This window comes from Hypanus sabinus, chromosome 11 (genome assembly GCF_030144855.1).
Source record: "Hypanus sabinus isolate sHypSab1 chromosome 11, sHypSab1.hap1, whole genome shotgun sequence".
NCBI lineage: Eukaryota > Metazoa > Chordata > Chondrichthyes > Myliobatiformes > Dasyatidae > Hypanus > Hypanus sabinus.
Window position 1 is genome coordinate 64,506,212 of NC_082716.1, and position 27,056 is coordinate 64,533,267.

The window sequence follows — 27,056 nt, forward strand, 5'->3', positions numbered from 1 at the left end:
AATTGTCTGCTTTAGTACTATTGTTCATATTGCTTCAGTTCATACTTTGATACTGGGTGATGCTCAGAGCTGATGTTGTTAGGGAGGAGACACTGCATCTACATATTCTGTAAGTTTATGATGTTAATTCTGGAAATTGATATACAACAAGGACTCATACTGTATTCGTCGCCCAGATTCAAAAGGAGAACACTGAGAGTGGTGATTGTAAATGTAAACAGTTTGGACAGTGTCGGTAATTCCACCTTCCTTTGGTTTGTAAATTCACCTTTAGGTGAAGGGAGGAGGTCTACTTCCGTATGTGCACAGGTGCTCCTCTCTTCCAGAATGTTTAAAAGCAACCTGCTGGATAACTATGTAAGATATCAAAACTATTTTAACCATGTAAAATTAGGAGCATAGTGTTTTTCATCATGAAGTTTAAAATATTGACAACAACTTGGTGCTATTGATTGTGTTATGTGAGTCTTCCCTTGGAGCAGTTAGGGAAGTTTATAATTTTCTGACTGAAAAATATTTGTTTAAGCACCAGCTTTTAGCTGGACTGGGTGCTTCTCCAGGCAATTCTCAGCTGTTAGCCCTATCAGTTCAGTCTTGGTTTATAGTTTCAGGTTTAACCCATGTGAGCCAGATTGATAGTGACGTTTGCGCTTTGGATGTTGTTTTGGGCACTCCACAGAATAAAATGTGAAATTCATGTTCAGTTCTGAGCAAGCTGGCCTCCCCTCCATCTACACATGGCTCAGGGGTAAAAGTTATTTAGTAACCACTTTTGGGAAGTGGTATTCCACCTTAACCTTTAATATATATATACAAGTTTTGTGCTTCTTGTTGGATCTTCTTGTCCACAGCTGCTTCCATCAGTCGGCCAGCATCAGAGAAGAGTGTACAGTTATAATTGTCCCCTTTCTGACCTCTGATCCTCCCCGGCACCGAAGAAATCTTATCAGCAACTTGCCTGTGTTGACAGGACTCTGGTCTCAACATTCAAATATGTGGCCACAAGTTTCAGGGGAAATGCTGGATTTTCTCCGCTATGAATTCACCACTAATCACTTAGGACAAGTACATTAAAAATGATCTATTTATTTGTCTGTGGAGATGCAGGTGTGCATCTGTGTAAATGTTGCTGTGGGATGGTGAAGATGGGGAAAATCCAACTGAGTGGACTGGACGGGAGGTGACTTGGCAAAGTGAGCGTGGGAAAGGCAGGGATGATGAATGATCAGCTGTCTGACAGTTTATGTTGGCAAGCGATTGAATTGCATATGGAGAAATCTTGATTCCCCTCTTCAACAACACACCCCACAACAACTCAGCACTGGAATTGCTAATGATTGAATGAACTCTGGAACTCAGATTAGGGCAATAAGAGAGTGAAGGGAAGGCAGACAGATAAAGGCGCTCAGTAATGAGTTTTGCAGAAGCAAGGATTTCCTGGGCATTTTCCTGTACAGGCCGCATCCAGTGAAATGATCACCAAACTTCAGCTCCCTATACTGACAAAAGGTTTGTTAAACATTACCTCAACCCTATTGCCTTGCCTTCAAAATTATAAAAACATTACACATGAGGATGAAGGTGGGGCTTGAAGATTATGAAAATGGATTTGCCAGACTTATTTCTGCAGATGTATGGAATACTCATTATCCACAGCATCTGTCTGCAGGATTCCAAATGCAAAATGCTGACCTAAGGACTATTTTGTTGCTGTGGACCATGGTCCTTGGGGAACTACATGAAGACAGGCCAAATTAATCCTATACCACCAACAGCAAGTAATTATTTTCCCTAATGCAGGTCCCGATTACAAAACCATCTCTTGAGGGCTTGATTATTAATTTTCTTTAAAAGCTGAGCTCGAGCCACTATAGGCAACAGCTTGAATGAAATCACTCTTAAATATAATTGCCTGGAAATTCCTTTTGCCAACTCCGAGAAAGCATTTGCGGTGCATGGGGATTAAGGCTTAACCCAGAGCGGAGTGATTTTGTGCCTGTTTCTCTAGGAATGCTGGTGCTCATTGGGAAAGTTGAGTCCTGATTTTATGGTGGAATTTTTCATTGTCTCATCATTTTTACTCCAGAGTAAAGTTCCTTGAAATGAGCTCAGCAATGGTGCTACACTCAAAGTTCACCTCCAGAGTAATTTTTAATCTTACTGGACTGAAAATGCAGTTCTTGCTTTCTTGAAAAATCATTCGGTTTTACTAACCCAGTTTTCCCTTGCTGGTTGCAGGGCTAAAGTCAAACTGTATTTTTTCCCCTCAGTGAAATCTGTCCCTTCCATAGACATCAAGCATAATCTTGTGTGGTTTAAAAATTTTAAAGAACTGCAGGTGCTGGGAATCTGAAATTTAAAACAAAACCAAGAAATACAATTTCTCTCCATTGATGCTGCCTGATCTGTTGAGCATTTTCAGTGTTTTTATTTTATTTCATGTGTGGTTTGACTGCTCTGTCTATGGAGATCAGGGTCCCAGTTGTACTAGTTGAACTTAGGAAGCCGAACTCCAATCCATGGCCCTCTTCTGCTGCAATGAAGCCACACTCAGGCTGCAGGAGCAACATCTTATATTCCATTTGGGGAGCCTCCAACCTGATGGTATGAACATTGATTTTTCAAACTTCAGGTAATCGTCACACACACACACACACACACACACTTCATCATTTCCCATTCCTGTTTCCCTCACTCACCTTATCTCCTTACCAGCTCATCACTTCCCTCTGGTTCTGCTTTCCCTTCTCGTTTTTCCATGTCATTCTACTCTCTCCTATCAGATTCCCCCTTCTCCAGCCCTTTATCTCTTTTACCAATCAACTTCCCAGCTCCTTGCGTCACCCCCTCCATCTCTCCTGTTTTCACCCATCACCTACCACCTTGTACTTATTCCTCCCCTCCCCTCACCTTCTTACTTGACTTTTCATCTTTTTTTTTCCAATGCTGTTGAAGGGACTCAGCTTAAAACATTGACAGTTTACTCTTTTCCATTGATGCTGCCTGGCCTGCTGAGTTCCGCCAGCGTTTTGTGTGGGTTGCTTCCCAAATTCATGTTAAATTCGAGGCTGTTGCTGTGGATCTCTGCAGCATCTCGCAGTTTGCTGCTCACAGCTGAATCAGAGCAGCAAGCTACATCATGGAGGGAAGGCTTCAGCCTGTGGGAGCTGGCAGAATGCCAGGCACATCTGCCTGCCTCAAAACACAGGCATTGAGGGACTGAACTCATGTCTTCACAGGGGCTCTTTGCCTGATGGATCTCTGTGGGCCATACACAAAGAAAGCATAGAAAATAGGTGCAGGAGTAGGCCATTCGGCCCTTTGAGCCTGCACCGCCATTCAGTATGATCATGGCTGATCATCCAACTCAGAACCCTGTACCTGCTTTCTCTCCATACCCCCTGATCCCTTTAGCCACAAGGGCCATATCTAACTTCCTCTTAAATATAGCCAGTGAACTGGCCTCAACTGTTTCCTGTGGCAGAGAATTCCACAGATTCACTACTCTCTGTGTGAAGAAGTTTTTCCTCATCTCGGTCCTAAAAGGCTTCCCCTTTATCCTTAAACTGCGACCCCTCATTCTGGACTTCCCCGACATTGAAAACAATTTTCCTGCATCTAGCCTGTCCAATCCCTTTAGAATTTTATATGTTTCAATAAGATCCCCCCTCAGTCTTTTAAATTCCAGTGAATAAAAGTGAGGAAAAGCACCTCTGACAGCTGCTGTTCCTCGACCCCCCCCCCCCCCGATCTGTTGGGAGTTTTCTTCCTCATCCTTTCCATCAGGGCAGCAATGGTCTCCTGCTGCATGAAGAGCTGGAAGCAGAGATCCCATCTTCAATGCCAAATACAAGCAGATGCAAGACTGGCAACAGCATGCACGGTCCTGAAACTTATGTTCTGTGACGGGGCACGAAAACCCACACACCACTGCTGTGTGAAACTCAGAACTGAAGATCTTGAACTTCATTAGAATTGGAATTGAGATGCAATAAAAAGCTGATCTTACAGATCAGTTCTTTACACAGTGCATTGAGGTGTGTACAATAAAGTGTAAAGCCTACAGAGTAACTGCGGTGTATGTAAGCAACAAGGTGCAAGATCATGAACCCAAAATTCTGCAGATGCTGGAAATCCAGAGCAACACATGCAAAATGTAAAATGGCGGCACGTCTGGACGCAACAGCCTCTCTCAGGTCAACAAAAGGAGTTTTTGTCTTTTTTTAATGCTTTTTTTAACAATCGCAAGGCATGCTGGACATTAAGATCTGCAAGTACAGCAGGTCTACCCCATCAGTGAGCTGGTCATTGGTGGAGGAGCTGGACACAGTGTAGACCGTGTTGCTGCCTGCTACGGGAAGGCTTTGGAGTTGGTGCATGCAGGCGGTGTGCAGTCTAACAGCAAGTGATTGTCTTGGATGCTTCTCTTGTGATTGCGCATTAGTCATGTAGAGTACCACAAGTCTGTTTCCCTTATTTATTGGTGAGACAGGCAGTGGCGGAGCAGTGTGGCCCTGGTTGCAGCAAGGATTAGGCCTCAAGCTCTGAGCTTGCCTATTGCGGCAGTCTAAGAGAGGAGATGTCAGAGGTGGTGTTGTGTGGTGTCCATGCTGGGTTGGGGGCTGGCCCCACCCCCCTGTCAGTGCTACTCTCCAGTGTTTGCTCTGGACTGCATGCATGTGTGCATACGTTCATCTGCAGACTGCTGACAACTGCTAGGTCTTGCCGATAATACTGATCCACCTTCAATTTACAGGGCATGTCATTCAGGCTCTTGAACTATATATATATATATTTTTTTTGTGTGTGACTGTAGGTTTCATGCAATATTATATGTACCTTGTGCTGTGTAGGATAGTTGGCACTATGTTTTGCACCTTAGCACTGGAGGAACATTGTTTTATTTGGCTGCATTCATATATGGTTAAATGATAATCAAACTTGAACTTGAAAATGATGGAGGAACTCAGCAGATCAGGCAGCATCTATGAGGATAAACAAGCAGTTGACATTGCAGGCCAACACCCTTCATCAGGACTGGAAAGGATAGAGAGGGGGAGAAGCTAGAATAAGAAGGTGTGGGAGGGGAAGGGGTACAGGTCAAAGGTGATAAGTGAAGTTAGGTGGGTGGGGGAGGGGATTAAGCGAGAAGCTGGGAGGTGATTGGTGGAAAAGGTAAAGTACTGGGAAAGAAGGAATCTGATAGGAGAGGAGAGTGGACCATGGGAAAAAGAGAAGGAGGAGAGGCTCCAAGGAAGGTGATAAGCAGGTGAGTAGAGGGGAGCTAAGAGGGGAGGGGAAGGGTAGAAAAATTACTGGAATTTAGTGAAATCAATGTTCATGCCATCAGGTTGGAGGCTACCAGATGGAATTTGAGGTGTTGCTCCTCCAACCTGAGAGTGGCCTCATCATGGCAGTAGAGGAGGCCATGGACTGACGTGGGGATGGGGATTGGAATTAAGATGGTTGGCCACTGAGAAATTCTGATTTTTGTGGATGGGCAAAGGTCTCACCACCGTAGAGGAGACCGCATCGGGAGCTCTGGTTATAATAAACCACCCCGCCAGATTCACAGGTGAAGTGTTTCCTCATCTGGAAGCCCTGAGTGGTGATGAGGGTGGAGGTGAATGGGCAGGTGCGGCACCTCTGCCTGCAGAGATACCCTAAGTACAAGGAGAGAGATCAGTGGGGAGGGACAAATGTACAGGGGAATCATGGACAGAATATTCCCTGCGGAAAGTGGTGGGGTGGTGGGGGAGGTAAAGGTGGGTCTTGTGGTAGGATCCAGCTGGAAATAGTGGATATTGCAGAGAATAATGTGCTGGATGCAGAGGCTCAAGGGGGTGGTAGGTAAGGACAAGAGGAACTATATCCCTGTTAAGATGGCAGGATGATGGGTGAGAGTGGATGTCTGGGAAATGAAAGGGATGCTGATGAGAACTGTATCAATGGTCCAAGAAAGGAAACCCTGTTCTTTGAAGAAGGAGGCCATCTGTGATGTTCTGGAAAAGAAAGACTCATCCTGGGAACAGATGCAGTGGAGAAGAAGGAACTGTGAAAAGGGAACAGGAATTTTATAGGAGATAGGGTGGGAAGTGGTATGGTCAAGACAGCTTTGGAGTCGGCCATTTTTTAAAAGATATCAGTTGAAATGTTGTTTCCAGAGGTCGGGACAGAGAGATCCAGAAAAAGGTGAGATGTGTCAGAAATGGTCTAAGTGAATTTAAGGGCAGGGTGGAAGTTGGAGGCAAAGCTGATGAAATTGACGAGCACAGCATGGGTGCATGAAGCAGCACAAATGTAGTCGTCAATGTAGCGCAGAAGGAGTTGGGGAGCATTACCCGGGAAAGCTTGGAACGCGGACTGTTCCACGTACACAAGATGGAGGAGCGTGGTGATGGAGGGGAACTAGTCCGTTCTGTGGGCGAGACTGAAGCGGAGACCTTATAGCCTTCTTGATGGAGGATAGTAGTGTATAGGGACCGGACATCCATAGTGAAAATGAGGCAGTCAGGGCCAGGGAAGCAAAAGTTGTTGAGGAGATTGAGAGCATGTTAAGTGTTGCAATTGTAAGTGGGAAGGGTCTGAAACATCATCAAGATCACTAACATAATGAGGTAGGTTCTGAGGTCAAGAGTCCATCTTAACATACTAGCAAACCATTAATAGTGTCATAGTAGAGAGGTAGACGCCGTCCTTAACTCTGGTGGTATGTTCTTTCAGGCTTTTGTATTTTATGCCCAGTGGAAGAGGGAAGAAAGGAGAATGTCCTGGTGGGGGGGGGGGTTGGTGAGTGGTTTAACTCTATTGACTGCTTTACTGAGGCAGCAAGAAGTATAGATAGAGCCCATAGAGGCGAGACTGGTTTCTGTGGTGTGCTAACCTGTGTCCACAATTCTCTGCAGTTTCTTGTGTTTACGCACAGACAGGATGACTTCTTTGATGCATTGATAGAAATTGGTGAGGGTCGACAGGGACATGCCAAATCTCTTTAGCCTCCTGAGGAAGTAGAGAAGCTGGTGAGCTTTCTAGACCATTGTATCAATGTGTTTAGACCAGTCAAAGCTATTGGTCATGTCCATTCCTAGGAATTTGAAACTCTCATTCTCAACACTGCCTCCTCCCCCTTTCTGAGGTCAATAACAAGCTCTTTTCTTCTGCAACATTGAGGGAAAATGTTGTCGTGAAAACATGTTACTAAGCTCTCTATCCCCTTCCTGTACTCCTACTCTTTGTTATTTGTGATTTGGCCCAGTACAGTTGTATCTCAAAACCTGTAGATGGAATTAGAGCAGTCACAAGTGTAGCGGGAGTAGAGTAGGGGACTGAGGATACAAACGTATGGAGCACCAGTGTTTAGAATAACAATGGCAGACCATCCTTACACTCTGTTGGTCAAGACATCAAGGATCCAGTTACAAAGGAAGACATTGACTCCCAGGGTCCAGAGTTAGTTTAGAATTATAGTGTTGAAGGTGGGGCTGTAGTTAATAAACAATAACTTTTATGAGGCTTTCGTAAATCTTTTTGCTTTTCTCCTTTTTCAGCAGTCCCTTTCACTCTCTTTCTAAAGTGTTTCATTTAACGTGGATTGGCTAAGTAGCCTTAGGGTGATCCACAATGCTGTTCTAACAGCGCAAAAATAAAGTAGTGAATAAATGTTAGTTTAATGCATCTTGCTTAGGGGAAATCAATAAAAATTAGACATTGGCAGTGACCAAATTATTGGAAAAATTTTGAGGCTGATAGTGTTTTAGCATCGTTTAGAGAACTCTAGATTAATCAAAGACGGTTAATGTCAGTTTGTCATGACTAATGTTTGAATTTCTTGAGGAGCTAACGAGCAAGATCAATGAGCGTATTTTGCTTCTTGCCCAGCTGGAAGTGCACTCACTCCTGTTCTTACTCACTCAGCCCTCACAGTGCACAGTGCAGGAGAGAGCTGCCTTGTTGTCAGAAATACACCACACCTTTATTTTCAGCATTATGCAAGGCAATTGGGAGCCCCAAGAGCATTAGTGATTCCTTTGGCACTTAATTAGTAAGAATTTAATGTTTTTATATTAATTAAAGGAGTTTTTCGACAATTAAGTCATTACTTGAATAAAAGTTCTATTCTTGACAGGTATCAGTCAGGTTTTAGATAGTATAGAAACTGCGTTGCTTAACATAGTTAATGGCTTACAGCTTAATGGCAATGAAGGCAGTATATAGGATTGGGCACTGCATTTGATACCGTAGTTCACAGCATTCTCATAAACCACCTTAGTCAATGGGCAGGTCTTTCTGGTACCACCTTAAGCTGGTTTCAATTTTATATATTTTTGCATTGGCGATTGTGTATCCAGAATCCATGATATTGTGTATTGTGTGCCACAAGGATCAATTTTTGGTCCGTTGTTGCTCTGACTCTACAGGTTCCCATTAGGTCAGATTATTTCAAAACAGAAGGTGAATTACTGCAGCTATGCAGATAACACAGCTGTATTTGTCTATTATGCCAGATGACCCTGAAGCTCTAAGCCCTCTGGTCCAGAGTCTTACTAGCATTACAGAATGGATGAGTTCGAACTTCTTTATTTTTTCCAAATAAGAAAACATCTGAAATTTTGGTTAACACACACAAAATGCTGGTGGAACACGGCAGGCCAGGCAGCATCTATAGGGAGAAGTGCTGTCAACGTTTTGGGCTGACACCCTTCGTCAGGACTAACTTTCAGTCTCGGCCTGAAATGTCGACAACGCTTCTCTCTATAGATGCTGCCTGGCCTGCTGTGTTCCACCAGCATTTTGTGTGTGTTGCTTGAATTTCTAGCATCTGCAGATTTCCTCATGTTTGCCTTTGAAATTTTGGTTATTGGCAGAAATAAAAAAGTGTGAATCTTAGAAATAAACTTGATCATGTGGTCTTACAAATCAAGCCAGAAGTAAAGAATGTTATTATTGATTCTGAGCTAAATTTCAAAGTACTGCATTCGCTCATTGAACATTACAACAGTTCGATTTCTTATAACATCTCAAGATGCATGCTTTTATTTTATCTGATTAGACAACTGTAATGCACACTTCTCAGGACTGCCTAAGAAAGATATAAATCGGTTGCAGCTTGTTCAAAATGTAGCCTGAAGAACCCTCACCCAAAAAAAAACATGAAATCTGAGCACACTTCACCAGTTTTGCATCATTACACTAGGTCTATGTCCTTTAGAATCAATTAATTGTATGTAAAGCTCTGAATAATCTAGCTCTTCTGTATATTTTGAAATGTCTATCCTCTTACATCCCTGATCGTAATCTTACACATGCGAATGTGATTTGCTTAGTACTCCTAGAGCCAAGCATATAAGAACTAGTAATGTGGCCTTTTGCTCTTAAGCTGACTGAGATACACCAGGCTAGAACTGTGGAATGTTTCAAAGCTCTTCTAAAAGGCTGCTTTTCTTAAATCTGGCTTACTTTTAGGATTACTTAATGCCTGTTGATATTGATTATATTTATATAACTTGGTATATTTGATTACATTTTATTCTATACAATGTTCATTTTTACTTATGTTTTAAATGTTGTCTCGTATTTTATGACTATATTGATTTAATTTTACAATCTATGTAAAGCACTTTGAGCATGCATCTTATTCTATGAAAAGTGCTATATACTGTAAATAAAGTTATTATTATTATTATCTAACCTGGTAGATTCCATCATGATTCATGCAAGCCTCTGATTTTGTGTTCTGTGGTGCAATTTACTATTATTTTCCTGTTTTATTTTTAGGCAAGGCTGAAGCAGAACTTAAGAATTTCAGCCCTCATTACCAGCGGCAATACCCCGTGACCTTTTTCAATCACATTCGGCATGAGATAGAGCAAGGCGGAGAGGTCCAACCCCAACTACTGCGTCAGAAGGTACAGTATAAGTTATATACTTCAGCATTGGAAGCGTCATCCTACCAACTGCAGTGACATACATTCAGAGGTTGTGTGGATCATTCGGAACTCTGAGCTACGTTCCTTATGGGTATGGTCCATCCTGACAAGCAGCAGGCCTCAAGCAATCACCTCAAGCAATCATAAGCAATCAGCACATCCTACTGTGTGTCCTGATGCTCTGAAATAAAGACAGAAAATACTTGGAATATTCAGCTAGTCAGACACCATCTGTGGAAAGGCAAGCAAGAATTTAGAGCTGGAACTAGCTCATGCCTCATGGTTGCCCCAATCCCCTGCACATATATTTTCTCAGCTCCCAAGGTCCTCCCAGTATTGTTGCCTTAGTTATTCCACTCAGCAAAGTGAAACCAACATTTCAGTCCAATAATCTAGTTTGCAATCACCACCACAGAAGCTGTGCTTTGTCTGGTCTTCACTCTGTTCTGGACAGGAGCATGGATGTCAGGCTGTTATTTATAGACTACAGCTTGATGTTCAACACAAGCATTTTATCTCAACCCACTGTCAAAATTCATCTGCAATTAGATACTCAACTACCTCACCGCAGACCATCTCCTCAATGGCCCATCAGTACAGCTGTGCCTCAGAACTAAGCGCTTAACTCCCTTCTCCTCTCTCCACGTGACAGTGTGGCTAAGCTGCAATGCCATCCTCAGTTTCACTGGTGACACTACTGTTGATAGATGAATCACAGGTGACAACGAGCCAGTTTACTTGAGCGAGATGGGTAACCTGGTTGAGTGATGCCACAAAAACCACCTCTCACTCAACATCAGCAAATCTAATGAGATGACTGTTGATTTCAGGAAGGGGAAGGAGGTTGAACTTGTACCAGTCTACTCTGGAGTTTGGCATTGGAGAGAGCCAGCAGCATTAAATCCCTGGGCACTAACATATCAGATGACCTGTCCTGGGCCCAGCATGTAGATGTAATCATGCTGGTGTCTTTACTTTTTTCAGAGGATATGGCAGTTTGGATTGTAATTGAACCCTCCAACAAACTTCCACGATGTATTGTTAGAAGTATCACAGTCTGGTATGGTGATTTGAATGTATAGGAACATAAGCAGCTATAGAAAGTAGTAGAGTTTGCCCAGTAAATTTCAGGCACATCGCTCCCCACCACTGGTAGTCTCAAGAACGCAACATCTAACATGAAAGATCTCCTCCATCCAGGCCATGCCATCTTTTTGCAGCTACCATTGGGAAGAAAGTATAGAAGCCTGCAGACCCACATCACCAGTTGCTTCTCTTCAACCATTCAGTTCTAGAATCACGTGCCAAATCCTAATCACTACGGTTTAGCAATATCGGAACAGTTGACCACCTGGCACAGAAATGGGTGTGTTTTTTGTTCTAATTGCATTTTCTTGTAATAATTATGCACATATAATTTATGTTTTTCTTGAAAATGCTGATTGTATGATGTTATGTACCACCTGTGATGTTGCTGCAAGTAGGTTTCTCGATGCACCTGTGCATACAACAATAAACTCTTCTTTGACTTTGATCTTCCATCAGAAGCTCACATAAGAAATGGCAAAGTTACAAACATTCAGATTCCAGTCAAGCTAGTCCAGAAGGAGCATAGTCCCTATAACTATAAATTGAAAGCACTATCCCAGTAATTCTACCATTTGTATGAGTTTTGAGCTTGACTTCAGCTAAACCTTGGATGTAGCAAATTATTTGCATGACTTGTCAGGCCAGGAAGTGGTTGAGTTCAAAGTCTTTGAATATCCCCACATTTTATCAAAATGCATCAGCTTCGACTAATGATCAACTGAACCACGAAAAGAGGCTGCCCTTCTGCAGTTGTTAGTCATGCTTCTGTCAAAGAGCACTTAATCTGACTTACATTGTACTTTCTAATCCTGTTTTTAAATTTTGCCTCAAGTTAATCAAATGTTACCTGTGAGCCACAAATGTTGGCAGTGAAGGATTGTACTGTGACGTAACGCCATCCAGTCATATTGTATACACTGTAGAATCAGGCCCTTCAGCCCGCTGTGTCTATGCTGACTACTATGCTTATCTACACTAATCCTACTTGCTTCTATATCCCTCCCGGACTGTTCATTCAAATACCTGTTTCGAACTTACTTAAATGTTGTTACTGTTTCTGCTTCCACCACGTCCTCTGGCAGCTCATTCCAGATACCAACTACTCTTTGGAAAAATATTTCCCTTAGATCCCCTGTAGAAGTCCTTCTTCTCACCTGAAAATCCATACCCTCTAGTTTTAGATGCCATTATCGTATGGAAAACAGACTATGTCTGCCTACCTTACTTGTGCCTCTCATAATTTTTTTTTACAAATGCATCATGTTGCCTTTCAGCCACTTCTGCTACCAGGCCTAGATTTCCCATTCCAGATGTTGTTTTGGTACTCAAAACATCCATGGATATTGGCACCAAAGCTGATACTAGACATTGACTAATCTTTGACAGTGAGATTCTCATCTGGTGTTGATTTTACATTAGAATATAGATCCTCCCCAGACTACAAGCATCCAATTTTACCTACAGCCCATAAATAGGAGTGAGCATTTGGGAAAAGGGTGACTTGGATTCACTGCAACACACACAAAATGCTGAAGGAACCTCAGCAAGTCGAACAGCCTCGATGAAGGGGAATAAAGAATTGACAGTTTCTGTCGAGACCATTCATCAGGACTGGAGTGAGGAAGGGTCTAGGCTCAAAACGCCAACTGTATATTCCCCTCCGTTGATGCTGCTTGACTCACTGAGTTCCCCCAGAATTGTGTGTGTGTTCCTCAAGATTTCCAGCCTCTGGAGAATCTCTTGTGCTATGGATTTGCTGGCTACTGTGGGGTTGCAGGCACCTTCTCTCATATGGGAACATGGTTTATGGAAATCTCTGAATGCTTGAGTTCAATGCCCTGCTTTAACTAGACTTTTCCCTTGCTTGGCTTAGGGTTTTCGTTTAAGTGTTGTGCCAGGAGGCTGCATTTTTGACTTGTGAAGTGTTTGGGTTATGAACAATTTTCAGGAGCAGAACCTTGTTGAGACTTGGGGAGGTCTTGTACCAGTGATTTGTGGATAGTCGTTCAGAGAACAGGCATTAATTTGGTTCCAGTCCCCATCCAAAATCCTGCTGTTGTTGTGTTGTTGGGAGAGCAACACAAAGGGGTGTGTCACCTCAAAAGAAAGCACAAGGGAGCTGAAAGGTGATAAAGTAGTTTACTGTGGGTTCTGTGGCTAGATTATCAACGTTTGCCCTTCACTGAGGAAGAGAGACTCATTGTTAGAGCTCAAACCCCATTCAACATGCCCAAAACTGTGCAACTCAATTGATTTGTTTTGCCTGTCTGGCTCCCTGAAGTTTGAGTAGTTCTTCTTCAACTTTATTGCAGCCCAGAATACTTGCTTCTGCAAATGTCACCATTGCTCCAATGTTGCCACATTCTTTGATTCATAAGATTCAATTTTTCCTCCAGAACTCTCCCTAACTACTTCCACCCAGGAATTTTAAGCTCCCCTTGACTACTGCAAGTATCTGAACCATGCAGGATGCCAATAGCTGTTTACAAAGTCAATGTTATCTCCTGAAGGCCAGTGGAAGTGAGGCTCTGCATCTGTTCGTCATGCATTCATGAGTTATCATCATGAATCAGGCTGAGTGTGTTCCTTATGGATTTCCTGTGAAACTGCTCAAGTGTGGCACGTGATTTGTGGTCACATTTCCGATTTTTGACATGATGTTGCTGCTAGATCTGGTTTGTACCTTACCCCTTATGTTCCCCTTCACTGAACTCGAGCCTGTGCAGCTTTGAAAGAGTGTTTGTGACAATTTGATGCCCGAAGTGTTTGTAGGCCAGTGCAACAGGGGCATCATGTGAGCTGAGCAACAGCCCTCATTGGTGGAAGCCAGTGAAGGCATGGAGCAGAGGGAGGTCAGAGATTTTACTGAACATTTATTTGACTATTATCCTTACAACAGTGGAACCTCACTGTAAACAATTTTCTTTCCTTATGAAGGAGGAAATGTAATTTTAAGACAATAGCTAACCTCCATTTTCCCTCCTAATAAATCCATCTGAAGTCATTGCCGAACAGGCTCTTTGGCCCATCCAGTTTATGTTGAACCATTAATCTGCCTAGTCCAATCGACCTGCAGCTGGACCATCATGCCCCATATCCCTCTCATCCATGTACCTATGAAATTTCTCTTAAATGTTGAAATTATCCCACATCTACCACTAGCACTTGCAGCTCGCTCCACACTCTTACTACCCTTTGAGTGAAGAAGTTCCCCTTAAACATTTCACCTTTCATCCTTAACCCATGACCTCTAGGTGTAGACGCATCCAAGCTCAGTGGGAAAAAACCCATTTGCATTTACCCTATCAATGGCCCTCATAATTTTGTATACCTCTATCAAATCTCCCTTCAATCTTCTATCTTCCAGGGAATGAAGTCCAAACCTATTCAACCTTTCTCTATAACTCAGGTCCTCAAGTACTGGCTACATCCTTGTAAATGTTCCCTGCACTTTTTCAATCTTATTTACATCTTTCCTGCAGGTAGGTGACCAAAACTACACACAATACTCCAAATTAGATCTCAGCAATGACTTATACAATTTCAATGTAACATCTCAATTCCAGTACGCAGTAAACACACACAAAATGCTGGTGGGACGCAGCAGGCCAGGCAGCATCTATAAGAAGAAGTACAGTTGACATCTCGGGCCAAGACCCTTTGTCAGAACTAACTGAAAGAAGAGATAGTAAGAGATTTGAAAGGGGGAGGGGGAGATCTGAAATGATAGGAGAAGACCGGAGGGGGAGGGATGAAGCTAAGAGTTGGAAAGGTGATTGGCAAAAGGGATACAGAGCAGGAGAAGGGAAAGGATCATGGGATGGGAGGCCTAGGGAGAAAGAAAGGGGGAGGGGAGCACCAGAGGAAGATGGAGAGCAGGCAAGGAGTGATTGTGAAAGGGACAGAGAGAGAAAAAAAATAAGGGATGGGATAAGAAGGGGAGGAGGGGCATTAACGGAAGTTAGAGAAGTCAATGTTCATACCATCAGGTTGGAGGCTACCCAGACGGAATATAAGGTGTTATTCCTCCAACCTGAGTGTGGCTTCATCTTGACAGTAGAGGAGGCCATGGATAGACGTATCGGAATGGGAATGGGACGTGGAATTAAAATGTGTGGCCACTGGGTCTTTTTAATCCATGGCTGACACTGATAGTGCAAAGCTCATTCAGTTTTGCACTCGAACCTCAGCATTGCTTATTTTGTTTCTGATCTGGTGTAGACATCTTTTTTCGGTTGTGATCTCTCCGAACAAACCCATACCTTGCTTCTTCAAAATTCCCTCTAAGTTCAAGGTAAAATGAAGGAAGTTAAAATAGTCAAAAGGAGTAGCCATGGGCTCTCGCAGGGGTTCCAGCTATTCTTGCCTTTTTGTTGGCTACGTGGAACACTGGTGTCCGTCCCCCCCTTTTCCTACACTATATCAAAGACTGCATTGCTGCTGCTTCCTGCATTCACTCAAGCTTGTCGACTTCATCAACTTTGCCTCCACTCTGCCCTCAGATTTACCTGGTCCATTTCCGACACCTCACTCCCCTTTCTTGATCTCTCTGTCTTTATCTCTGGAGACATGTTATCTATTGATGTCTGTTACAAACTCACTGACTCTCCCAGCTACCTGGACGGTTCCTCTTCCCACCCTGTTACTGGTAAAAACGCCACCCCCTTCTCTCAGTTTTTCTGTCTCCACCACATCTGCTGTCAGGATGAGACTTTTCTTTCTAGAATGAAGGTGATGTCCTCCTCCTTCAAGGAAAGGGGCCTCCCTTCCTCCACCATCAACGCTGCCCTCAACAGCGTCCCTTCCATTTCACGCACGTCTGCTCTCAATCCTTTCTCCCGCCTCCCTACAAGGGATAGTGTTCCTTGTCCTCATATACCTGCCTCCACGTCCAGCACATAATTCTCCGAAACTTCCACCATCTCCAACAGGAAAGCATCTTTCCTTCCTCCCCGCTTTCCGATGGGATCGCTCCCTAAGCGACTTCACTGTCCATTCGTCCCTCCCTACTGATCTCCCTCCTGGCACTTATCCTTGCAAGCGGAACAAATGCTACTCCAGCCCCTATACCACCTCTTTTGCTACCATTCAGAGCCCCAAACAGTCCTTCCAGGTGAGGTGACACTTCATCTATGAGTCTGTTGGGGTCATCTACTGTATCCAGTGCCCCTGGTGTGGCCTCCTGTATATCGGTGAGACCCGAAGTAGATTGGGAGACTGGTTTGTCAAGCACCTACACTCTGTTCACCTGAGGAAGCGAGGTCTCCCAGCAGCCACCCATTTTAATTCCACTTCCCAATCCCATTCCATTATGTCAATCCATGGCCTCCTCTACTGTAGCGATGAGGCCACACTCGGGTTGGAGGAACAACACCTTATATTCCGTCTGGGTAGCCTCCAACCTGATGGCATGAAAATCAATTTCTTGAACTTCAAAGTAATGCTCCCCCTTCACCATTCCCCATCCCCTTTTCCCTCTCTCACCTTGTCTCCCTGCCTGCTCATCTCCTCCCTCTGGTGTTCCTTTTCTTTTTTCCACGGCCTTCTGTATCTGGCTCCCACTTCTCCAGCCCTGTATCCCTTTCACCAATCAACATCCCAGCTCTTTACTTCCCCCTTCCCCCTTTAGGTTTCACCTATCACCTTGTGTTTTTCTCTCTTTCCTCCCCCCCACCACCCTTTAAATCTACTCCCCAGCCTTTTTCTCTCCACTCCTGCCAAAGGGTTTTGGTCCAAAATGTTGACTGTACTTTTTTTCCGTAGATGCTCCCTGACCTGCTGTGTTCCTCCAGGATTTTGTGTGTGTTGCTTGAGTTAAGATAGGAAGCTGGGAACTAGGAAGTCCACCCTCCAACCCCAATCTCCGTAATTGACCCTTGTATATATTCGCACGGTTTTCTTCCTCAGGATGCTCTGAGAATCAGTGAAACAATCTCCATCTCCTTTTCAGACATCACTAACATTGAAAAGATTAGTTCTAAAATGTTACACTTATCAATGAACACAGGTCATTGTTTCAAAGGAAGAGAAATTTGCACACAGACAAATGTTGCATTTTTTCACAAAGCTGTCCTGCGGCTGATGTGATGGTGTGCCCATCTGCAACAATTCACCCTCTGATTCAGGAGATTCCACTGCAATGTTCAAATAGGCATTTGAATTAGGATCATATAATCCAGTTGCTTTTGTACCCTGTCCTCTGCATGTCTGTCCAGGTGTAAAAGGAATCATTTTTTGTTGAAATGTACACACTTCCATCTAAATTCCAGTGAGTTTAAGCACCATTCTGGAGGCTTGACAACATAATCCAGGTTGACAGCACTGTTCCCTCTAAGTTGTGTGGGTGTGTGGTCGTGCAGTAATCGAAACACTCCCATGCACACAGCCTGTGTTGCTGCACAGCTGGAATTTTCTTTATATAATGTTTTATTAAAGCGCTCTGCTGTTTTCAGGCTACGTTTAAAAAAAAATCCTGCTCAAAACAATGATTGGACCACGCAGCTGTAAAAAAAAAATGAGAGGGAATTTTTTTATTGATAGGATGCTGTCACATTGAAGATGTAATCTGAGAGGCCCTAGTTTGCCCAACCAATTAAACATAAAATAAATAATTACCCATGGCTGGGAAGTTAGTTCAATGTTCTGCTAAGCATTTTACACTTGGGCCATAACACTAAAGCAGAGCATCTGGCCATTGGTATAAATAATAGTCCTGAAGTCTTTCTGAGGTCAGTTCGGTTGTTGTGTTTGCCTAAGTTATAATACTTGACTTGATACAGATTGACCATTTGTTCTTTCACCATCTGATGAAGAAAGCTCTAATCTCAACCCATGACAGATCAGTCATTAGCTTATTTCTGAGTAATTGGATATATTTATAGACATTACACCGAAATAAAAGTATTTTTGCTCCGATAAATGAAGTCTGGGCAAGTTAGGTGAGTGAACTTGTTGACAGAGATTTCAATATTTGATGTAAGAATGCTTCTGCTTGTTTAGTTTACCAACATTGTGAATGCTTTTATGAAAGCTTCCTCTATTGGGTACTTCTAATGAGATCTTTGGGATGTACATTTGTGGTTTCACTGGACATACCAAAATGAAAATCTTCACAACCACGTTTCATTAATTCCATATGCAGTGGTGATTAAGAATTGCTGCTGTCTCTCAATGCCCTTATTTGCATATTTTGGCCTTAATTGAAGCAAATGGATATATCGTTGATGTAATTTTATTTGAACTTTCTGTTACAGATTAATGAAGTTGCTTTCAGCATGGAAAAATAGCTGACATTAGATGAAAGCTTTTGTGTCTAAAAAAAACCAAAATGCTGTTTAAACTTTATTTCTTTGATGTGCTCATTATTTTTAAAAAAATATTTTGCTTCTAGCTCCTGTTTTTTTTAATGGCCTGTTAACTTTGGTGAAAAGTGGAGCCAGGAAATCTGTATAAAACTATTGAATGTCCTTCCTCCTCTCATACTCAGTATTCTCGAGGTTTGACACACTCTGTAATGAGTGTTGCTTTTCCCCACTTCCCACTGAAGTTTCCTGTGCTATCATGTACAACCCCTCGTCTGGACTGATTTGTTTGGGAAAAGCATGAATTGAATTGAGAGTCTACATGCATCCCTGATGCTTAGCACCAAGCATTGTTTCACTGGTGTTTGACACTTTTCTATTTGCGTTTTATGGTGAGATACCTAAACTCTCACTTAAATAACTTAAAAAGAAGTAATTGGTTTTCTCCAAATTATGCTTTAGATCTGAAATGCTTTCTTTCAGGAGCCAGTAGATACTGGGACAGTGGTATATGAACAAGTGGTGATACAATATGTGGAAGAATTGAAGAAATGGAGAGATCGATACATCGTTGTAAAAAATGACAACAGCATTGAATGCTATGAAAACAAGGATGTAAGTAGTCCTCAATGGCATAGCACAAAAACGGGCCATTTTGGCCCAACATGTTGATGCTGACTTTTAAGTCCATATCCTTCTACACAATGCTTATTTGCGTGCCTGTATAACTGATTCATAAATGTAATGATGTAACAAGTTCTAGATATCAATCACTCTCTGAGTGAAATAAACTTTCCCCTCAAATCCCCTTCAAAACCCGTTCCTCTAACTTTAAACACATGCATCTTGTTTTTCATACCCTTACTACAGGGGTAAATATTCTACTCTGTCTCCCCCCTTGTGCCTCTCATGATTCTATATATATCTATTTGATCATCCCCGACCAACATCTGCTCCAGGGAACACAAAATCAGTCTATTAAATTTCTCCTTATCACTGCCGTTCTCTAGTCCGAACAACAGCCTGGTGAATTTCCTTTGCACTTCTCAAGTAAAACCACATTATTTCAATAATGTGGCGAATTGAGTTGCACCTAATCTGTATTTTCTGAATTTGCAACAAAATACACCAGCTATTGAAGGAAATGAAGCACAGGCAGGTGATAGAGAAGGGACATGCTCAGACTGATGGTTTGAGGTGTGTCTATTTTAATGCAAGGAGCATCATGAATAAAGCGGATTAGCTTAGAGCATGGAGCAGCACTTGGAGCTATGATATTGTGGCCATTACAGAGATTTGGATGGTTCAGGGGCAGGAATGACTACTTCAAGTGCCAGGCTTTAGATGTTTCAGAAAGGACAGGGAGGGAGGCAAAAGAGGTGGGGGCATGGCACTATTGATCAAAGATAGTGTCACAGCTGCAGAAAAGGAGGAAGTCATGGAGGGGTTGTGTACGGAGTCTCTGTGGGTGGTAGGAATAGGAAGGGGTCAATAACTCTACTGGGTGTTTTTTATAGACCACAAAAATAGTAACTGGGACATCAAGAAGCAGAAAGGGAGACAGATTCAGGAAAGGAGTAATAATAACAGGGTGGGAGATTTTAATTTCCCAAATATTGATTGGCATCTCCCTAGAATGAGGGGATTAGATGGGGTGGAGTTTGTTAGGTGTGTTCAGGAAGGTTTCCTGACACAATTTGTAGATAAGCCTACAAGAGGAGAGGCTGTACTTGATCTGGTATTGGGAAATGAACCTGGTCAGGTGTCAGGTCTCTCAGTGGGAGAGCATTTTGGAGATCACAATTCTATCTCCTTTAGCATAGCATTTGAGAGGGAAAGGAACAGACAAGTTAGGGAAACGTTTAACTGGAGTAAGGGGAAATATGAGACTATCAGGCAGGAACTTGGAAGCATAAATTGGAAACAGATGTTCTCAGGAAAACGTACGGAAGAAATGTGGCAAACATTCAGGGGATATTTGTGCGGGGTTCTGAGTAGGTACGTTCCAATGAGACAGGGTAAGGATAGTAGGGTACAACATCTGTGGTGCATAGTGGCTGTTGTAAATCTAGTCACGAAGAAAAGAAGAGCATACAAAAGGTTCAAAAAACTAGGTAAAGTTAGAGATCTAGAAGATTACAAGGCTAACAGGAAGGAGTTTAATAATGAAATTAGGGGAGCCAGAAGGGGCCATGAGAAGGCCTTGGCGGACAGGATTAAGGAAAACCCCAAGGCATTCTACAAGTATGTGAAAAGCAAGAGAATAAAACATGACAGAATAGGACCTATCAAGTGTGACAGTGGAATTATAATTTACAGAGTTACCGTCCCTAAAGCTTCTCACAGTGATCCTTCCACAACCTGCCCAGTCTCTGCGGGTTTGTTATTCCTATCAAAGCCAAAATAAAATAAAATGCGTCAGTGCTACATTTGACTATAAAGCTCATAATTAACAAATGGAAGGTTGAACTCCTTCCTTGTATGTAGCCACACCTGAATGCAGATTTTTAGCACAGTTTGCAGGCTCTCTTTGAGCTCCACAGCAAGATTGTCACTATGATAAGCAAAATTTGCAATGAGTTTTGTGATCTAATAATGTGTAATAGCTAATAGCGAGTGTGTAATCTAATAGCTAATATTCTCCATGATAGTGTCATTGGATGTCTTATTTAAAAAAGATGTATTATTCAAAATACATACAATAAATACAATAGATATTTGGCTTTCTTTACATTCATTATGACATCTGTTCAATAACTTCTCATGCTTTGCATCAGCACCACTATTTTTCCCTCCTGAAATTGAAAGAGAAGTCAGCAGGAAATTACACTGATCATAAATTACATGTATTGGTCCTGCTCATGTCATTTTCTGCGCTGGTATGGTAAGAGGAGAGAGGATTTTTAGTGACACAGCCAACTGCAGTTGAAGAGAATTTTATAAATAACTATAAATTAGTGTTTGCAGGTTACTAGTGATAGAATGACAATGACAATGATGATCAAATTAATGACCTCATCTTTATGAACATGCAATGGCCTTCAGTTGAGGTGACTAATTTTATTGAATAGATCCATATAATTTTATTTGTATTTAAAATACCATTGGTAGTGTTTTTTGGAATTTACTGTCAGCCTATTTACAGTATATAAAACTTGACGAGAAATTAACAGACAAAAATAAAAAGAAAGCTTGGCATTCAACAATACATTTCTATGAAGCGAAACTGTTAACTGTGACTTTGCAGTACAGAAGTACAGAAACATAGAAAACCTAAAGCACAATACAGGCCCTTCGGCCCACAAAGCTGTGCCAAACATGGCCTTACCTTAGAAATTACCTAAGGTTACCCATAGCCTTCTATTTTTCTATGCTCCATGTACCTATCGAGGAGTCTCTTTAAAAATCGTATTGTATCCACCTTTACCACTATCGCTGGCAGCCCATTCCAGGCACTTACCATCCTCTGTGTTTAAAAAAAACTTTCCCTTGACATCTCCTCTGTACCTACTTCCAAGCACCTTAAAAATGTGCCCTCTCATGTTTGACATTCCAACCCTGGGAAAAAGCCTCTGACTATCCACATGATCAATGCCTCTCATCATCTTATACACCTCTATCAGGTCACCTCTCATCCTCCGTTGCTGTAAGGAAAAAAAGCCAAGTTCATTCAACCTTTTCTCATAAGGCATCCTCCCAAATCCAGGCAACATCCTTGTAAATCTCCTCTGCACCTTTTCTATGGTTTCCACATCCTTCCTGTAGTGAAGCAAACAGAGTTGAGCACAGTACTCCAAGTGGGGTCTGACCAGGGTCCTATATAGCTGCAACATTACTTCTTGGCTCTTAAACTCAATCCCACAATTGATGAAGGCCAATACACCGTATCCCTTCTTAACCACAGAGTCAGCTTTGAGTGTCCAATGGACTTGGACCCCAAGATCCCTCTGATCCTCCACACTGCCAAGAGTCTTAACATTAATACTATATTCTGCCAACATATTTGACCTACCAAAATGAACCACCTCACTTATTTGGGTTGAATTCCATCTGCCACTTTTCAGCCCAGTTTTGCATCCTATCAATGTCCCGTTGTAATCTCTGACAGCCCTCCACACTATCCACAACACCCCCAACCTTTGTGTCATCAGCAAACTTACTAACCCATCCCTCCACTTCCTCATCCAGGTCATTTATAAAAGTCATGAAGAGTAGGGGTCCCAGAACAGATCTCTGAGGCACACCACTGGTCACCGACCTCCATGCAGAATATGACCCGTCTTCAACCACTCTTTGCCTTCTGTGGGCAAGCCAGTTCTGGATCCACAAAGCAATGTCCCCTTGGATCCCATGCCTCCTTACTTTCTCAATAAGCCTTGCATGGGCTACCTTATCAAATGCCTTGCTGAAATCCATCTACACTATAACTACTGCTCGACCTTCAGTATGGTAGCATTGCAGTTAGTGTAGTGCTATTACAGTGCTAGTGATCCAGGTTCAATTCAGCTGCCTTCTGTAAAGAGTTTGTACGTTCCCCTCTTGCCTGCATGAGTTTTCTCTGGGCGCTCTGATTTCCAAAGACTTATGGGTTAGTAGGTTAGTTTGTCACAGTCCCCAGCAACACTGTCTCTCCAGAAGAGTAGCAAGCTCCAGCAGAATTCTCATTCTCCACAGGCTCAATCGTGTCCCGAGCCCAGATGCTGTTTGATGGGAGCTCACCATTGGGTTGCTGCCTGGTTAACATTCAACCAGAACTTCTCCCCTGTAATGGAGAACGTAATTCCAGAGATTTTGTCACAGAAAAAAAAACAAAACATTGGTAAATTGGTTTATTATTGTCACATGTACCAAAAAGTACAATGACAAATTTTGTCTTTCATGCCATCCATACAGATCACTTTATCATATCGGTACATTGAGGTAATTCAAGGGAAAAACTACAGGATGCAGAATCAAGTGTTACAATTACAGAGAAAGTGCAGTTCAGGTGAATATTAAGATGCAAGGCAATTTCAAGTCAGATTGTGAAGTCTTTTGTGCAAATGGACTGTTCAGTAGTCACATAATGGTGGAATAGAGGCTGTCCTTGAGACTCATGGTACATATTTTTGGGCTGTTTAATACTACATTTAACTTGCAGTTGGTTTGCTGTGGGCACTGATTTTTTTTTGTCTGTTGCTTCTCTATGTCAGGCCTATCGTAAAGGAGGTGGCCCAAAATGTAAACTACATGCCACTGGCTGCAGGGTGTTAACATCCATGGCTGAGTACACCCTGCTGGTGGATAAATATTTCCCTGACCCAAGCGGTGAGTTGTTGACATTTTGATGGCATTTTGATTTGCACAGCTGCCTTAGTATATGTCTGTATTTCCTTCATGTTATTCTGGTAAAATGGGTACTTTTGTTCAGAGCAACTTCTCAGTAAAAGCTCTGAGCCTCAGGAGGGTAGGATGAAGTCAGGCAGAGTGATAGTCATAGGGGACGCGATAGTTAGGGGAATGGATAGGAGATTCTGTGGTAGCAAAAGAGACACCAAGATAATGCGTTACCTCCCGGGTGTTAGGATCCAGGATATCTCTGAGCAATTGCAGAATATTCTGGGGAAGGGGTGATCTGTACAAATAGAGCAGGTTGCACCTGAACTGGACAGGAATCAATACCCTGGAAGGAGGTTTGCTAATGGTGCTGGGGAGGGTTTAAACTGAATTTGCAGGGGTGTGGAAACTGAAATGAAGAGGCAGAGGATGGGATGGTTGGTACATAAGTAGGTACAGCTTGTAGGCAGGGGCTATCTACGGGAATTAGCACCTATGGCAAGCACTGAAATTGCGTCCCTGTCCAAACATCTGACATCCATCTTTTAGATAACGTTACCATAATATCAGTTCAAAAATACAAGTCAAGCTCGTTAATCTTTTTTTTATTAGTTTTTTTAATACATTTTCTACATCGCTACAGATAAAAAAAACCCAGATCAAAATGAAGAACATTAATACAGTGCAAAAATAAACATACAATAATAATATAATACAAAAAAAAGATAATTGAGAAAGCACCCAAATTGAAGACATGTAAAATTAGTATCCTCCCCAAGCCCCACAACAAAAGAAAACTCCAGACCAACCACAACACAATATAGAGAATATAAATCAGGACATTCAAACCCCCAAAACTGTAAATACACTTAGCAACAGAAGATATTAATGCCTACTAGCAAAAAAAAAGGAGCTGAAAGCAAGGGACCGAAAAAAAAACCTTAGTTAAGAGGAAGGTTATGAAAGTACTCAATAAAAGGTCCCCAAACCTTATGGAACTTTATATCCGAATTAAGAACTGAGTAATTAATTTTTTCAAGGTCTAAGCAGGACATAATATCATTAAGCCATTGAGCATGTGTGGGTGGGGCAACTTCTCTCCATCTAAGGTGGATCAAACGTCTAGCCAGGAGAGAAGCAAAAGATAATATTCGACACTTAGTTGAACTCAAACGTAAATCTGTCTCACCCAAAAAACCGAACAAAGCAATTAAAGGGTTAGGTTCTAGGTGGTGATTCAGAATATACGATAACGTTATGAAGACATCTTTCCAAAATTTCTCCAAGCTAGGACAAAACCAGTACATATGAATGAGAGAGGCCTCGCCCCTTTTGCATTTATCACAAAGAGTACTAATATTAGGATAAAATTGAGATAGTTTAGATTTAGACATATGGGCTCTATGAACAATCTTAAACTGTAAAAGGCAATGGCGAGCACAAAGAGAGTTTGAATTAACCGATTTGAGAATCGAGTCCCAAGTCTCATCAGATAGGGAGATATTTAAATCATGCTCCCAAGCCATTCTAATTTTATCCACAGGGGCACGTCGTAAGGATGCTAATTTATCACGAATAAATGATATTAAACCTTTACCTAGTGGATTAATAGAAAGAAAGAAATCCATAACATTTTTCTCAGGCATTTCAGGGAAGTTAGGAATTAAAAGATTAATAAAGTGTCTAATTTGGAGATATCTAAAAAAATGAGCATTGGGCAGATTGAACTTAGCAGAGAGCTGTTGAAAAGATGCGAAGCGATTATCAATAAAAAGATCTTCAAAATGTCTAATGCCCTTCCTATACCAAACATGGAATGCTGAATCATACGTAGTAGGTAAAAAAAGGTGATTATGTAAGATAGAGCTAGAAAAGGAAAAACCATGGAAACCATAAAATTTCCTAAACTGAGCCCATATACGCAAAGTGTGTCTAACAAGAGGATTAACAATTAATCTGGACAAACTACTAGGGAGTACAGAGCCAAGCAGTGCAGAAATAGATAAATCTTTAGTGGAGCTCAACTCCATTGCCACCCAATTAGGACACTCGGGTTGGCCATGGAAAAAAGACCAAAAGGTAGCACAACGTATGTTGGCTGACCAATACTATAAACGAAAGTTAGGTAAAGCCATGCCACCCTCTTTCTTAGATTTTTGGAGATAAACTTTATTAATTCTAGAGTGCTTATTCTTCCACAGATATGACAAAATAATAGAGTCTAAGGAATCAAAAAAAGATTTAGGAATAAAAATTGGGATTGATTGAAATAAATATAAAAGGTTAGGGAGAACATACATTTTAATAACATTGATACAACCTACCAAAGACATAGATAGAGGTGACCATTGTAACAGACTCTGTTTTATAGTATATGAAAGATTGGCAAAATGTTCATGAAAAAGATCTTTAAACTTCCTTGTGACTGTAATCCCAAGATAAGTAAATTGATTATGAACTACTTTAAAAGGGAGATCACGGAATGTTAATTCTTGTGCTTCTTTATTAATTGGGAAAAATTCACTCTTATGTAAATTAAGTTTATAGCCAGAGAACTGGCTAAACTGATCAAGAAGTGAAAACATTGGAGGTAAGGATGTAGACGGATTTGAAAGAAAAAGTAATAAGTCATCAGCATAGAGAGAAACTTTATGCTCAACACCCCCCCTCCAAATCCCGATCAGTTCAGGACAGTTTCGAAATGCTATCGCCAAAGGTTCTATAGCCAAATCAAAGAGAAAGGGACTTAAAGGGCATCCCTGACGGGTGCCATGTTTGAGGTTAAATAACTGGGATTTCTGAAAATTAGTCAAAACAGTAGGATACAGATACAGCGATTTGATCCAAGAGATAAAACTTTGATCCAAGTCAAATTTTTCTAAAACTGCAAAAAGGTAGTTCCACTCTATACGATCAAATGCTTTCTCCGCATCGAGGGAAATAACACATTCAGGAATCCCTGTTGGAGGTGAATATAAAATGTTAAATAAACGCCGAATGTTAAAAAAAGGGAGACAGTTTTTAATAAAACCAGTTTGATCATCAGAAATAATAGAGGGAATAACAGTTTCTAATCTATAAGCCAAAACTTTGGCCAAGATTTTAACATCAACATTAAGCAAAGAAATTGGTCTATACGAGGAACACTCTGTTGGGTCTTTACCCTTTTTTAATAAAAGAATAATAGATGCCTCATTAAAAGAGGGTGTCAATTTACCGTAATTAAACGAGTCAAATAATACTGAGAATAACTGAGGAGAAAGAAGTGAAGAGAATGAAGAGAGATTTATAAAATTCTACGGGGAACCCATCAGGTCCAGGAGATTTCCCTGAAGACAATGCAGAAATTGCAAAAGATATTTCTTCTAATGATATAGGTGCATTAAGTTTAGCTTTAAAATCAGATGAAAGCGAAGGAATATTC

General features: G+C 41.7%; 1 protein-coding gene across 2 annotated transcripts in view; it reads left to right on the top strand.

Annotated features, from left to right (window-relative positions):
- niban1a (niban apoptosis regulator 1a) overlaps window positions 1-27,056 on the top strand; it is a 141,864-nt gene that overhangs the window by 43,608 nt on the left and 71,200 nt on the right. For both annotated transcript variants that reach the window (XM_059984521.1, XM_059984520.1), the window contains exons 2-4: window positions 9,775-9,905; window positions 18,800-18,931; window positions 23,509-23,623. In XM_059984521.1, the coding sequence (XP_059840504.1) occupies window positions 9,775-9,905; window positions 18,800-18,931; window positions 23,509-23,623 (378 nt within the window). The remainder of the gene's footprint in view (window positions 1-9,774; window positions 9,906-18,799; window positions 18,932-23,508; window positions 23,624-27,056) is intronic.